We start from the raw sequence: 16,299 nt of genomic DNA on the forward strand, positions 1-16,299 counted from the left end.
GCTGTTCATGACAAAATAAAATGTCTTTGTTATTTCGTTTTAAAACGAATACCTCTTAAAAATGATTAAGGTAGTAATGTATACCAAGCAGCATGCGTCCAAGGTCCAGAGAAAGATTTAAGAAAATAAACTTGGCTTCTAATTTTTCTCCTAGGTTTTTCAAGGCCAACTTGAGATGGAAAAGGAGAATAATAAGCATCACGGTCACTGCCATCATCGTCATCACCATTTATCGTGCCCTTACAACGTGCCAGGCAGTTTTTTCAGGGTACTTCTATGTACCAACCCACCTAGTTCTCACAACCACCCTGTGAGGTGGGGTTTCACAAAGCAGGAAATGGAAGATTTCAGTGACTTGCCCAAGATAACACTGTGAGTAGACGCCAGAGCCAGGATTCAAGTCTAGGCAGTCTGGCTCCAGCCTATAGTTTTTGCTGTAAGAAAAGTGGATTGTCATTTATTACAGAGATGAGATATTTAACTGCTGGCCATGGTTTTTCTACATAAATATATGTAAAGTAGTAAAAGGCTGAATAATAGCTAAAAGATGTTACAGGTGGCTCTGGTAAATACAAATAAAGCCAGTGGAAATCTGAGCACCCTGGCATTTAATGTAAAGCCAGTCTTAAACAGGAGCACTGAAGACAGTATCTGGGTACACTTGGTCTAGAGATACTGATTTCTGTGAACTAGTACTATTCCTTTTCCCCCATATATAGGAACCACGTGCTTAACTCAGTCACGTGACTAACAGTAATGCCCTCTAAACCATCTGTTAACAGGTAATAAGAAAGCTAAATCTCACAAAGTCCTAAACAGAACATGATACTGGGTCCAACCAGGGCACCCCTCTCCCCCAAAACAGAGCAGCATTCATAGCCTCTCTCCAAGGTAGACACAGACCCTGAGTCAGTCTGAAGCTTTTCTAAGAAGTCTTCACAAACAATGGGGAGAAAACAAAGGACCTGCATGTTGTCTGGTTTAATCTACATGTTATGCCACCTCTAGAACCGTGGGCCTTCTCTTTGTTTTATGGGCATTAATCCCTTCCTCCTCACTCCCACAGCTCCCTCTTGAACGAATCCCTTCTGAGACAGTGGCTCTCACAGCTCTTACTGAATAAGAAATGGGTTCAGCTCCCAGGTCCTGTTCTAGGGGACTAGGAATAGACATCTGACATAGGCTGAACCAAGAGATTCTCTGGCCTGGGAATTTTTAACTGGGTTTCTTGTACTCTAGCCAGTCTCTGTCAGATGCATGAAAAGAAAGACCACGTAAATCCAGGCTGAGACAGCCCTGCATTTGGCAAAGCACAGTGACAATTCGTAGAGAAGAGGAAGAATGCATCAGAGACACAGCCGAGAGAATCAAGGACAGGAGATCATTATGGACCCAGAGACAGAGAGCAAGCTCCTCAGCTCCTCTTCTAGCGTCTGGGTTCTGGGAGCAAATCCCACGTCTTTCTTCTTTTTGCAACCAATGATGCTTAAGACGAGGCCCTCACCTTGGTAACACATCACTGGTACAAATGGCAATAGCTAATGCTGATCTACCTCCCAGTCGAACAAAACAGGGAAATATTCCAAGGCACACAAGGTGAACCGTCAAGTGCAGAGGTGTGGTGGCCCATCTCTCATTCTTAGACAATACCCGACAAGCGTACTTTTGCTGCTCCAGCCGAAGTCTCTCTTCTTCTAGCCGCCTCCTCTCCTCTTCCTCCCGTCTAAGCCTTTCTTCTTCTTCTCTCCTACGTTTCTCTTCCTCCTTTTGCAGACGTTCCCGTTCTTCCTCTTCACGCCGCCTTCGCTCCTCCTCCTCCTTCCTAAGAGGTAAAGGACAGAGAGAATGAACCCTAAACAAAGAATCCTATTTAAAAATAATTTAAGACTCTTTCCCAGTGAAGACTGACCCAGGTTTCTTGGAGAAACGTGATAATTTTATCACAATTTGAAATGAACATTTCCAAGAGGAGAAATTTATCATATGGAATCAATCTCTAACTATACAGATCACAACAAGAACAATGACTGCTACACGGTAAGAGAAAAAGGAGTCTATCAGTGAGGTACCACTTAAACCATTACAATACCTCGAAGGCTCCCGTCTAAGATATACTCACAGCATCACAAGCTTTTCCTTCATACTACCTGCTGTCGTTGTAAATAAATTTATGTGATAAATGTAGCAATGTATCTGCCTTACTCATTGAAGTACATGCTACATAAGGGCAGGGACTGCCTGTCTCACACAACTGTAGTCTCAGGGTTTATATGTTCATGTATAATTTCTGAAATTTAAAAAAAAAATTAAAGTTTTTAATTTAAAAAAAGAAAAGAACGGTTGGACACCTGAGTGCAGCTAGATTTTTACCCAGCTCTCACCCACCCCTGCAACCCCTTTCTCAAGAGAGACAAGATGCACTAGGAACGAAAGCCACACAGGTCACAGAGGAGGAGGAAGACAGGGAGGCTGAAGACACGACGAAAGAGCAGACTTCCGAGGTCCTCAGAGAAGACACCATTTCATGGTCCTGCCGTGAGAGTGTCTGGGTTGCCCCACTTACCTCCCCAAACTCCTGTAAGTGATTAACACACCTGAGTCACAACCAACCAAGACTCAAAATACAGTAGCAACACGACCTAATTTCAACATGTGACAGTACACAGGGCAAGATGTCCCAAAAGCCAAAGCGTAAGCTTCAGCATAGAGGAGGTCTTGTCTTAAATGCTTTAAAAGAATTAGACATGGACCTCATCTCATGACAAGAGTATATTTTTAAAAGGAAAAACACAGTTTTATACGTTCAGTAGTAACTTAAATATTCAATTTATCATTATAAAAGAACGTAAAAAGCAATGTATACTCCTTTCAAAGACACAGCTACACCTCACTGATCCAAAATCACTACACAATGGATTGCAGCACATAGATCAAGTCTCCAGTAAAGGAATCTCCTTCCATTCTAATAAGAAAACTTTTTCTTTGGATAACAACTATAGTCCTTTGGATAAATATTTTCTGGAAATATATGAGGATATGTTCTATCCTTTTAAAGACAAACAAACTATACCCAATGCTCTGTCTATTGAAAACTCAGGAGTTGTAACTCCAAACATAAATACAGTACATGTTATAATGCAGGGATAGTTTACTTTCACATTAAATGACCCCTGATGCCATATTTTTATAATTCTTACAATTATTTTTCGTGGTTTCTGTCTTTTCCTTCACTGTCAGGCTATTTTCCCTTCTGTTATTTCCACGATAAGGTGGGAAATCAGGGAACCGACTGTTTCTAAAGTAAGTAAAACATATTTTGAGGGAATATTAGCTTTATAGAATTTTTCTTTAAAGGTAATTTAGTTTATCTAACTAACCATTCTGTCACTACAGATGCTGACTGCTAGCATTTTTTGCTTTTTGCTGTTGTTATCCATAGAATTACAATGAACATCCTCGAAAATGAAGTGAAACTGTTAGTTGCTCAGTCGTGTCCAACTCTCTGCAACCCCGTGGACTGTAGTCCACCAGGCTCCTCTGACCATGGGATTTTCCAGGCAAGACTACCGGAGGGGACTGCCATTTCCTTCTTCAAGGGAATCTTCCCAACCCAGGGATTGAACCCAAGTCTCCTGAACTGCAGGCAGAGTCTTCACCGTCTGAGCCACCAGGGAAGCCCTTGAAGGTAAGTCTCTGTAAACATAGTCTGGTATTTCTGTAGAATGGGTTTAAGTGGGATTGCTAGGTAGCATTTGAACTTTTAATAAATTCTACAAATTGTCCCCTAAAAAGTTTGTAATTATTTGCAATTATTTATAAATATTTATATTCACTACAAACAACAGTATATAAATATGTTCATTTCAGGATGTTCTCACAGTGACTGCTATAAAATGATATCTCATTTTTTTCTTTTAATCACGAATTTTTGGAACAACGTACTCACCATTTTATTCTATGACTTTCTGGCATTTTTCAGGAAACTTCATAATTTTACCTTTTCAAAATTTTGTCTTTTTCAGCAAAGAACTGTTTCAGATGCCTTTATAGCATTATTTTCATTATCTAGAAATTTGAGATTGTTCTTGAAAATAAAGTTTAACTATAATTCTGCTGAATTCACAATCATGACAGAAAATCCTATAAGCATAAACAGTGCATTCAATAGCACCCCCTGCAACCTCTGGAAGTAATTAATGAGCTACCTGGAAGCCACAGCCAATATGTAATGCCTACATAAGGCATACCATGTAGCATAGCTGATAACCATGATATAGAGTATGAATATTCTAGAAAAACAAGAGAGGCAGCAGCAAAGGGTGTGAGAGACCAGAGGGTAAGGAGGAGGGGTGGCTGAGCTTACTGTGTTTGCTCAGAAACTTAGTGCAGTAACACAAAAGGAATGCTGCCATGATGAATGTATAAAGGTATAGTCAGACGGAAGCAGTAAACCCTCAAAACTCATAATAAAAGCACCTGCTCACATCAGAAAGTTTTGAGCAACTGCCATAAAAAGCGGGGATCCAATGGATGTTAAGATAGCTGACTGAGAACAGACACTCCATAAAGCAAGCGCATCAGGATACTATGCAGCAGATAGGCTGCACAAGGATCTAGTATTCTGTGCTCTCAAACTTCACCTTTTTTTTTCTTGCTCTTCCTTCTCTATTTTGTGGGATGCAACATATGTGGAAAAGAGATGGCAACACCTATTCAGGAGCTTGACGAACTCTACCATGGCATCCTCTTTAGACATGTTTCCCAGGGCTGCCCATTCTCTCCTGTAAAGAACAACAAGAAAGTTACTTGCTACTCTTAAAAGAGTAAAATATTTGATTTCATTTAAACCTAAATATAAACAAGTCTCAATTATAACTAAAATGAAGAATGACTCGACTATACAGATTCAAAACTTCAACACGTATGGACTGGTTTACTAAACTAAATAGCCTACGTACAAACCAAACTTACACCATAATTTAACTGCATTGCTGATAATTTCCATAACCAGTAAAAGGGTATCAAAGTTCTACTTTTCTTATAGTTAGCCTTAATTGAATAAAATGCTTAATATATTCTTTCCTGTCACAACTCTGTACGTGTCCCAACAAGGGAATCAACTACTATACTGTAAATTGCTGTTGTAATATTATTTTGGAAGAATCAAATGAAGCTGTTTTATGTTCATAATCAGATGAGTAAACATCTTTCACAATATTTAGCCCCAAACATCTCCAAACCAAAAACAGATAAACATCTGACGACTCCAGAAGCTGCAAGCAAAAACGTTTGCTTAGCTCTTATTCTAAAGCTAATGAGCCAGCTATTTACATCTGAACCAATTCACTCTGTATCCTTCTCTCCACTCCAATATTCTTGCCTGGAGAATTCCACCGACAGAGGAGCCTGGGGGGCTATAGGATCATAAAGAGTCGCAACTTAGCACGCACTCACTCATTAAATTCATTACACAATAAAATACTGTTACCTCCTGTCATTCCCCAACACATCAAAGAATCCAACCTCAGGACAAGTGTCTGGATTATATGGGCCCATAAGAACCTGCTTATGCAGTGCCACAAGTTTCAGTTTTTCTTCATAAGTTGGATGAAATGCTTTGCCATCTTTTTCTGTAACAAAAATAAACACAAAAACAATTAGCACTGGCAAAATATAACATTTTCAGCACTGTATGTTGAAATTCTGGTATAAGGTATATCACAAATTACCTGTGAGATTTACATTGCCTATAAAAACCACTGTAGGAAGATTTTTATTTCAAGTACTAAATTTTAATAATCAAAGCCAAGATAAAAAAACTTCATGCTGAGTTAATTTTTTAAAATAAAGTTAAATACTAATATTTATGTTAAAATTACTACAAAGAGTAAATCAATTAAAAAAAAACTACTAAAGAGAAACCAATGTCAAGCAACAGTAAGGCACACACACACACTAGTGCACCACTTAACATCTTTTTCAAATATTAAAAATGTTCAGCAATCGTTTAAAATAAGTTCAAAAATTTCTATATCAAGCATTTTAAATAAGAGATATATGCATAGGAGATTACATATTATTTGAAAGGCTATATTCAAAATGTATCCATCCCACTGAAACAGTACGATGCAGTGGAAAGGACTTTGGAATCAGACATCTCAGACAATGGCACCCCACTCCAGTACTCTTGCCTGGAAAATCCCATGGACGGAGGAGCCTGGTGGGCTGCAGTCCATGGGATCGCAAAGAGTCGGACACTACTGAGCGACTTTACTTTCACCTTTCACTTTCATGCATTGGGGAAGGAAATGGCAACCCACTCCAGTGTTCTTGCCTGGAGAATCCCAGGGATGGGGGAAGCCTGGTGGGCTGCCATCTATGGGGTCACACAGAGTCGGACACGACTTAAGCGACTTAGCAGCAGCAGCTATAGGACTTCCTAGCTATAGGACCATTTAAACTCTTAGTCTGTTTATCAATAAAGAGTCTTTTCTACTTCAGAGGTAACAGGACAGTATTAATGGTAATAACTGTTGGATCTTTCCTCTGCTCTGGCAGGTTGCCAATGGGCAATTACAGTGAAGCCAGTATGACCCACAGAGACTTAACTACCACTGGGAACACTTAAAAGCATATGAAACTGGGTGCTGACAAAATAGGAAATCCTACTTCTTTGATGAATGGAGTGTTAGTTACTGGTTGGTTCTAATGATAAGAGACTACCACATTTTAAAACAAAAAAGGAGATTAAAAGTAGTGTCTATTGGCTACAAATTTTATCCATGTACAGAGCAGTCACCAAAAGAAAATTACTCATGATAAGAGAAGAATATGGTTTAACGAATAGTTCATATCCTGTCCAAGGAATCGTAACAGGAGGAAAAAAAAAAAATACAAGCATCACAAGACACTCAATTTCACTAGTCAAGGAAATGGAAACCAAAACCATTAGATACTCAGGATGCTGTCTACCACCAGATAGGTCAAAAAAGTTAGGTCATCAAGAGTTGGTAAGAAGAGGACAAACAGGTATCCATTCTCAATACACTAATGTTGAAAGTATAAATTGTTAGTTATCTTAAAGGGAAATGAGGCAATATATTCCAAAATTGTAAATATAGATGCCCTATGGTCCAGTAATTCCAATTCTCATCATCTACTCTTGATAAGCATTCCCAAATACACAGAAGGAGGTGGACACAGAAGTATTTTCATTGCAGCACTCTTTTCTTATTACTGTAAACAACTTAAAAGTTCATCAATAAGGAAACAGCTAAATAATGTGGCACAGTCTATGGAATAAATGAAGTAAGTAAAGGAAATAGCTTTACTTATGTTAAAATTACTACAAAGAGTAAACCAATTTAAAAAAAATTACTAAAGAGAAACCAATGTCAAGCAACAGTAAGGCACACACAAACTAGTGCACCACTTAACATCTTTTTCAAATATTAAAAATGTTCAGCAATCGTTTTTTAAAATAAGTTCAAAAATTTTTATATCGAGCATTTTTAGTAAGAGATATATGCATAGGAGATTACATATAATTTGAAAGGCTGGCAACCCACTCCAGTATTCTTGCCTAGAGAAATCCAGGATAGAGGAGCCTGGTGGGCTAGAGTCTGTGGGGCCGCAGAGTCAGACACAACTTAGTGATTGAGCACAAAGGAAATACAGTTAAATGAAAAAAGCAAGCTGCAGAAAATTATATACAATCATACAGCACAAAATATATTATCTTCAGTTCTAAGTACTCCCCCAACCTACACTTTAACATCTCTAAAATCACATTAGTTTTTACATCTATTGTATTTTATAGTTGTAACTGGCAGTTTTTCTTTCTTTACAGTACATAATAGTAAGTCTTAGAATTGATGAAATACAGCATGTAGCACACTCACATATATATTCTATGGGTACATTTACATGCATGTAAATGCAAAGAAAAAGATCTAGATAGAGTCACACTAAAAAGATGAGAATGAGAAAGTGGGAGAGGGCTAAGATGAGGAGTAGTGATCAGAGACCTCAAAACTAGAAATATTTTAATCTTTCAAAGGAAAATACTCAGAAGAACAAACCAAACTGTTAAAGAGAGTGGGGACTGAAAAGAATTATGTCTATGTTCAGTTCAGTTCAGTCGCTCAGTCGTGTCCGACTCTTTGCGACCCCATGAATGGCAGCACGCCAGGCTTCCCTGTCCATCACCAACACCCGGAGTTCACCCATACTCACGTCCATCGAGTCAGTGATGCCATCCAGCCATCTCATCCTCTGTCGTCCCCTTCTCCTCCTTCCCCCAATCCCTACCAGCATCAGAGTCTTTTCCAATGAGTCAACTCTTCGCATGAAGTGGCCAAAGTACTAGAGTTTCAGCTTTAGCATCATTCCTTCCAAAGAACACCCAGGACTGATCTCCTTTAGAATGGACTGGTTGTACTTCTATATAATTATACATACATATACTTCAATCTGAATTTTTTTCTATAAGAACTCATCAATACTTGAAAAAAGACAAAACTGTGGCACTGACCTTATCTATATTTAATAAAAATTGTAACAACTCAGAAACCTGTGGACCTGCCATCTGTCTTTGTTACTGAGCAAACAGTATCACTAAACAATTAGCACCAGAAGTAGGAACTTCCTCTAAAGCTTTTAGAACAGGATTATGCAAAGGTCTATATATACCAACTAAAAGGCAGTTCCCATTTTAAAATCTAACTCTTAGAAGTCTGTTTCAATTATGAACACTGTAAGACCTTTTGTATATTCATTCATTCAACTTAGTAAATATTTATTGAGCCCTTGCATACAAATCATAGGAAATAGATGGGAAATAGATGGGGAAACAGTGGAAACAGTGTCAGACTTTATTTTGGGGGGCTCCAAAATCACCGCAGATGGTGACTTCAGCCATGAAATTAAAAGACACTTACTCCTTGGAAGGAAAGTTATGACCAACCTAGATAGCATATTCAAAAGCAGAGACATTACTTTGCCAACAAAGGTCCGTCTAGTCAAGGCTATGGTTTTTCCAGTAGTCATGTATGGATGTGAGAGTTGGGCTGTGAAGAAAGCTGAGCGCCGAAGAATTGATGCTTTTGAGGTGTGGTGTTGGAGAAGACTCTTGAGAGTCCCTTGGACTGCAAGGAGATCCAACCAGTCCATTCTGAAGGAGATCAGCCCTGGGATTTCTTTGGAAGGAATGATGCTAAAGCTGAAACTCCAATACTTTGGCCACCTCATGTGAAGAGTTGACTCATTGGAAAAGACCCTGATGCTGGGAGGGATTGGGGGCAGGAGGAGAAAGGGATGACAGAGGATGACATGTATGGATGGAATCACCGACTTGATGGACGTGAATCTGAGTGAACTCCGGGCGTTGGTGATGGACAGGGTGGCCTGGCTTGCTGCGATTAACGGGGTCGCAAAGAGTTGGACACGACTGAGCGACTGAACTGAACTGACTGAGACACCAGGATTCATCAGCCTCCTGGAGTTTACAAACCACTGAGCTCAATTAAAAATGTGTAACTTGGCAATCCAGTATATAATTGTGTCTAGGTGTATTATTTCAGGTATAAATACACTGCAAACAAATTATTAAAAATTATACTGAGATAAACAATTATTTTAGTGTTTAGGAAAAAATGTCAGAAAGGTAATAACATGACTTGTTTCAACTGTTTAGGTTGGACCAATTTATTGGTTTAATTTCAACGTAATATATAATAAAAATTGAGCAAAACAGATGAGTTTAGAAAACCAAAATACATCTTTACATTATCTCTCATGTAAAAACCAACAAGTCTAATAAATTCTTTTCTAAATACTGCCTTGAAAAATTATCTTAAAAACGGTGTTACACCTGTTAACTGCTGCGTTATTTAAAATCTAATTATTCAACAATAACACAATACTTAAATTACAGTAATCTGCTGAATAGATTATACAGCTATTTAAAATGACAATATAAGGGCTATATATCATTTCAGAGAATACTTATGATGTATTAATGAAAACTAGCAGCATAAAAACAGATACTAATTTTATGTTTACAACTATGTAAAAATGGGTGATTACACATATACATCTTTCTTTTTAACAAAATTAGCCTGCCAGAACTCTGTATTCTAAGATAACAGTGTTAAAAAAATGTGAAATAGTGGCAACTTTTTACCAAAAAGTCTTTTTCAATTTTCAAGATGCTTATAAGCTTCTTCTAGCATCTACCTTAATTTTGTACATATTAGTCACCAAAAGTTTTCTTATGCTAATTATGCCTCAGAGAAACATAGCCCAGACAACTTTTTTCTCACATTCCCCAAAAGTGATGATTTGAAAAACAGCTCCAACCTTGATCTTAGCTTATGAGATGAAAGATAAACCAAACAGGTGCCAACTTAACTGTTCATGTTATCTTGAGCCTTATAAAAGAAAAATATGCTGCTGGTGAGTCGAGATAAAAAAAGAAGATATAGTGAGCCTGAGCAACAGTAAGGGTAGACAGCATACCCTCAAGGGTAGACTCTCTGCTTTGTTCCATCAGGATCCCTGAGATTTTGTTTTTCCTTTAAAAAAAAAAAACAAACACCTAAATTCTATTAAAGTGGTTGCTTTGACCCCTTCAATAAAGATAAAGATAAAAATCAATAAAGATAACATCAAATGGAAACTTTATTCACTGGAAGACCACTTTTCTGATCAGTCATGTAATATAGCAATTTTCAAATACACACACGAATCATTTGCTTCAGGGAGATGATCTGAAGCTAACAGATAAGACTAGTGGGTATGAAAAAAAGTATTTTAGGGCTTTCCTGGTGGCTTAGTGGTAAAGAATCTGCCCGCCGATGCAGGAGACATGGGTCCAATTCCTGATCTGGGAAGATCCCAAATGCTGCAAAGCAACTGAGTGAGTGTGCCCCAACTATTAAAGCCCATGCTCTAGAGCCCAGGAGCCACAACTACTGAAGCCCACGTGCCCTAGGCCCCCTGCTCTGCAACAACAGAAGCCACTGCAATGAGAAACAGCAACTAGAGAGTAGCTCTTGCTCTCCATAAATAGAGAAAAGCAACGCAGACCCAGCACAGCCAAAAATAAAATCAAAATTAAAAGTACATATTTTTTAAAAAGATGACTACTATAAAGTTACTTTAATGGAGAGAGGGTCCATTTCTTACCATAAATCTGCTCCTTTACTTCAAGTATTCGGCAGTGCAAACTAACAGAGGGTGAGTCAACAAGGAAACTGTACCCATTTTTCAGCAGGTGTTAGTCTAACCGTGACCCTAAAAGATGACTCATCAACAGAGGGAGGGGGGGTTTCAGGATATTTAGATGTCATTTTAATATCTGCCCTTTATATGCCAGACAGGAGTAAGAATATACTGCCAATCCATAAAGGATTTTTCAAAAAAGGAATATGTTTTTAAGTGTAAGTTCTGGTCAAGCACTCAAATTTGCTCACCACCATGAAAGCCAGTGCTAAGCACAAGCTTTGTTAATAGACACTCACCACAGCAAAACCATGCCCAAGAAATCTCTCTAAAGAAGAAACTGACTGTAAAGGTCAATCTTTGTGAGAATAAAACAGTACATCCATTCTTATGAATTTTACTGGCATTTCCACAGAATCTTTATACATTTGCTAATTTTTCTTTTTTCCCCCTCTTATTTGATTCTCTGAAATGACAAACAAAATTGATAAACCTTTAGCTAGACTCATCAAGAAAAAAAGGGAGAGAACTCAAATCAATAACATTAGAAATGAAAAAGGAGAAGTTACAACTGACTCCACAGAAATACCAAGGATCCTAAGAGACTACTATAAGCAACTATATGAGCGATAAGGGATTAGTCTCCAAAATTTACAAAGTTGCTTCAGTCGTGTCCAACTCTTAGAGACCCTATGGACTGTATCCTGCCAGGCTCCTCTGCCCATGGGATGCTCCAGGCAAAAGTACTGGAGTGGGCTGCCATGCCCTTCTCCAGGGGATCTTCCTTACCCAGGGCTCAAACCTGTGTTTCCTATTGCTCCTGCATTGCAGGCAGATTCTTTTTTTTTTTCTTTTTTTAATGCTAAGCCACCAGGGAAGCCCAGCCATGGGGGAAACATACCAAAAGTTAACACTTATTCCTAAGAGATCGGATTACAGATTTTTTTTTCTTCTCTCACTTTTATTTTCTGATTTCCAATATGCATATGTACTTTTATATCAAATACACATATGCTTTCTTCCTTTTATAGCAAACATTTTTAAAAAGTGAAGGGAACTTAATCTTTCAGCCTTTAGGATGAGAGTAACAGAGCATTTATTTTCTCCTGAGAACTACACAAAACCCAGGAGGATAAACCAAGGATCCCAACCACCTTTAGTATAGGACAACCCACATCATGTTGACATTCTAAACCTCAAAGAGTACAGAAAGTGAACCCCCCCAGATCAGTATCATTAGGCAGACTATTATAGTGTTACAAAAAAATTACTTCTCTTTCACTCTTCAGATGGCTCGAGTTCGCACACTAGGAGGGTTTATTTAGTTTTTCTACATTAGATGAAAATAATTTTCTCTTGAATTACTTTTTAACTATATTTTATTATTACTTTTATTTTAAATTTGTCTGTGCCCTCAGGCTTGTGAGATCTTAGTTCCCTGACCAGTGAAAACGCCACATCCTAACAATTGGACCGCCAGGGAATTCTCTTTCCTAAATTATTTTTGGTTCCAAAGGCATTAAACATAGCAGAAAAGAAGTTACTACCGTAACTGCATAGACAGAAAAAGTCTTGCTGAAACTCAAAAATCTTTATAGTCAGGGCCACAGTCCTAAAGGAAAGCTCTTCAGTCCTGCCATTAAGGAAGCGAGCCATTTCCCTTGGTCCCTGCATTTATAGAGTCAATCCAATCAATTTGGAAAACCGCCTTCTACGGCAACCAAAAAGACAAATATAAATTATGCTGGAAAGAAGCTGCAGAGCTATTTTTCAGATGCAAGCGTGTGAAAACACACCAATGAAAAGCAGAAAATGACTACTTCTACTACCTGGAGAAGTTGAGTACAAAGCTGGCCATTTTCAATCAAATGGACTAAAAGGGATCACGTGTTAGCATCTGTCCAGTGATAATTATATTAAAAAAAGTTTATTTTCAATAAGATTGAAGACCAAAAGTCAGGTTAAAAATCTATTTTACCTAAAGGATACAGACTAAAGCAGGGATTGGCAGACTAGACCAACTCTGCCCACAGTTGTTTAAATTCATTTATCTTTAACTTTTTCCCACTGGTTTGGGTAACATCCGCTTTAACTAGTAGTAAGTCATACTCAGCCATCGTTCTCCCCGCCCCCCCGCACAACTGTTTTTTTAAGACCTGTGAGCTAAAAATTTTTTTAATCTTTTAAAAACAAGCAGAAACAGACAAACAAAAAACAAAGAATATGAAGACAGACCACATACGGTCCTTAAGGTCTAAAATATTTATATCTAACCCTTTACTGAAAATCCGTTATGACTATACAGTAGAAGTAAGAAACAGATTTAAGGGACTAGATCTGATAGACAAGACTGCCTGATAAACTACGGATGGAGGTTTGTGGCATTGTACAAGAGACAGGAATCAAGACCATCCCCAAGAAAAAGAGATGCAAAAAAGCAAAATGCCTGTCTGAGGAGGCCTTACAAATAGCTGTGAAAAGAAAGGAAGGGAAAAACAAAGGAGAAAAGGAAAGATATACCCATTTGAATGCAGAGTTCCAAAGAACAGCAAGGAGAGATAAGAAAGCCTTCCTCGGCGATCAAAGCAAAGAAATAGAGGAAAACAATAGAATGGGAAAGACTAGAGATGGCCTCAAGAAAATTAGAGATTCCAATGGAACATTTCATGCAAGATCAGATCAGATTAGATCAGTCGCTCAGTCACGTCTGACTCTTTGCGACCCCAAGAATCGCAGCATGCCAGGCCTCCCTGTCCATCACCAACTCCCGGACTTCACTCAGACTCACATCCATCGAGTCAGTGATGCCATCCAGCCATCTCATCCTCTGTTGTCCCCTTCTCCTCCTGTCCCCAATCCCTCCCAGCATCAGAGTCTTTTCCAATGAGTCAACTCTTCGCATGAGGTGGCCAAAGTACTGGAGTTTCAGCTTTAGCATCATTCCTTCCAAAGAAATCCCAGGGCTGATCTCCTTCAGAATGGACTGGTTGGATCTCCTTGCAGTCCAAGGGACTCTCAAGAGTCTTCTCCAACACCACACCTCAAAAGCATCAATTCTTCGGCGCTCAGCCTTCTTCACAGTCCAACTCTCACATCCATACATGACCACAGGAAAAACCATAGCCTTGACTAGACGAACCTTTGTTGGCAAAGTAATGTCTCTGCTTTTGAATATGCTATCTAGGTTGGTCTTAACTTTCCTTCCAAGGAGTAAGCGTCTTTTAATTTCATGGCTGCAGTCACCATCTGCAGTGATTTTGGAGCCCAGAAAAAGTCTGACCTGCATACAAATTTCTCAAGAGGCAGATCAGGCGGTCTGGTATTCCCATCTCTTTCAGAATTTTCCAGTTTATTGTGATCCACACAGTCAAAGGCTAATGGGCTCAATAAAGGACAGAAATGGTAGGGACCTAACAGAAGCAGAAGATATTAAGAAGAGGTGGCAAGAATACACAGAAAAACTGTACAAAAAAGATCTTCACGACCCAGATAATCACGATGGTGTGATCACTGACCTAGAGCCAGACATCCTGGAATGTGAAGTCAAGTGGGCCTTAGAAAGCATCACTACAAACAAAGCTAGTGGAGGTGATGGAATTCCAGTTGAGCTCTTCCAAATCCTGAAAGATGATGCTGTGAAAGTGCTGTACTCAGTATGCCAGCAAATTTGGAAAACTCAGCAGTGGCTACAGGACTGGAAAAGGTCAGGTTTCATTCCAATCCCAAAGAAAGGCAATGCCAAAGAATGCTCAAACTACCGCACAATTGCACTCATCTCACACGCTAGTAAAGTAATGCTTAAAGTTCTCCAAGCCAGGCTTCAGCAATATGTGAACTGTGAACTTTCAGATGTTCAAGCTGGTTTTAGAAAAGGCAGAGGAACCAGAGACCAAATTGCCAACATCCGCTGGATCATTGAAAAAGCAAGAGAGTTCCAGAAAAACATCTGTTTCTGCTTTATTGACTGTGCCAAAGCCTTTGACTGTGTGGATCACAATAAACTGTGGAAAATTATGAAAGATGTGGGAATACCAGACCACCTGACCTGCCTGTTTGGAAACCTGTATGCAGGTCAGGAAGCAACAGTTAGAACTGGACATGGAACAACAGACTGGTTCCAAATAGGAAAAGGAGTACGTCAAGGCTGTATATTGTCACCCTGCTTATTTAACTTCTATGCATCATGAGAAACACTGGGCTGGAGGAAGCACAAGCTGGAATCAAGATTGCCAGGAGAAATATCAATAACCTCAGATATGCAGATGACACCACCCTTATGGCAGAAAGTGAAGAAGAACTAAAGAGCCTCTTGATGAAAGTGAAAGAGGAGAGCGAAAAAGTTGGCTTAAAGCTCAACATTCAGAAAACTAAGATCATGGCATGTGGTCCCATCACTTCATGGCAGATAGATGGGGAAACAGTGGAAAAGTGGCTAACTTCATTTTTCTGGGCTCCAAAATCACTGCAGATGGTGACTGCAGCAATGAAATTAAAAGATGCTCACTCCTTGGAAGGAAAGTTAAGACCAACCTAGATAGCATATTCAAAAGCAGAGACATTACTTTGCCAACAAAGGTCCGTCTAGTCAAGGCTATGGTTTTTCCAGTGGTCATGTATGGATGTGAGTTGGACTATAAAGAAAGCTGAGCGCTGAAGAATTCATGCTTTTGAGGTGTGGTGTTGGAGAAGACTCTTGAAGAGTGCCTTGGACTGCAAGGAGATCCAACCAGTCCATTCTAAAGGAGATCAGTCCTGGGTGTTCACTGGAAGGGCTGATGTTGAAGCTGCAACTCCAGTACTTTGGCCACCTGATGTGAAGAGCTGACTCATTGGAAAAGACCCTGATGCTGGGAAAGATTAAGGGCAGGAGGAGAAGGGGATGACAGAGAATGAGATGGTTGGATGGCATCATTGACTCGATGGACATGGGTTTGGGTGGACTCCAGGAGTTGGTGGTGGGACAGGGAGGCCTGGCGTGCTGTGGTTCATGGGGTTGCAAAGAGTCAGACACGACTGAGCCACTAAACTGAACTGGACTGACTTACTGAAAATGTTTGCTGACCCTGGACTAAGGGA

The 16,299-nt window shown here is 39.2% G+C and overlaps 1 protein-coding gene across 1 annotated transcript in view; it reads right to left on the bottom strand.

The window, feature by feature from the left end:
- Positions 1–16,299, bottom strand: part of ACBD3 (acyl-CoA binding domain containing 3) — a 38,100-nt gene that overhangs the window by 12,154 nt on the left and 9,647 nt on the right. The window contains exons 2-4 of the mRNA XM_061382400.1: positions 5,489–5,630; positions 4,641–4,781; positions 1,664–1,822 (exon numbers count right to left, since the gene is read on the bottom strand). Coding sequence (XP_061238384.1) covers positions 1,664–1,822; positions 4,641–4,781; positions 5,489–5,630 — 442 coding nt within the window. The remainder of the gene's footprint in view (positions 1–1,663; positions 1,823–4,640; positions 4,782–5,488; positions 5,631–16,299) is intronic.

This window comes from Bos javanicus, chromosome 16 (assembly GCF_032452875.1).
Source record: "Bos javanicus breed banteng chromosome 16, ARS-OSU_banteng_1.0, whole genome shotgun sequence".
NCBI lineage: Eukaryota > Metazoa > Chordata > Mammalia > Artiodactyla > Bovidae > Bos > Bos javanicus.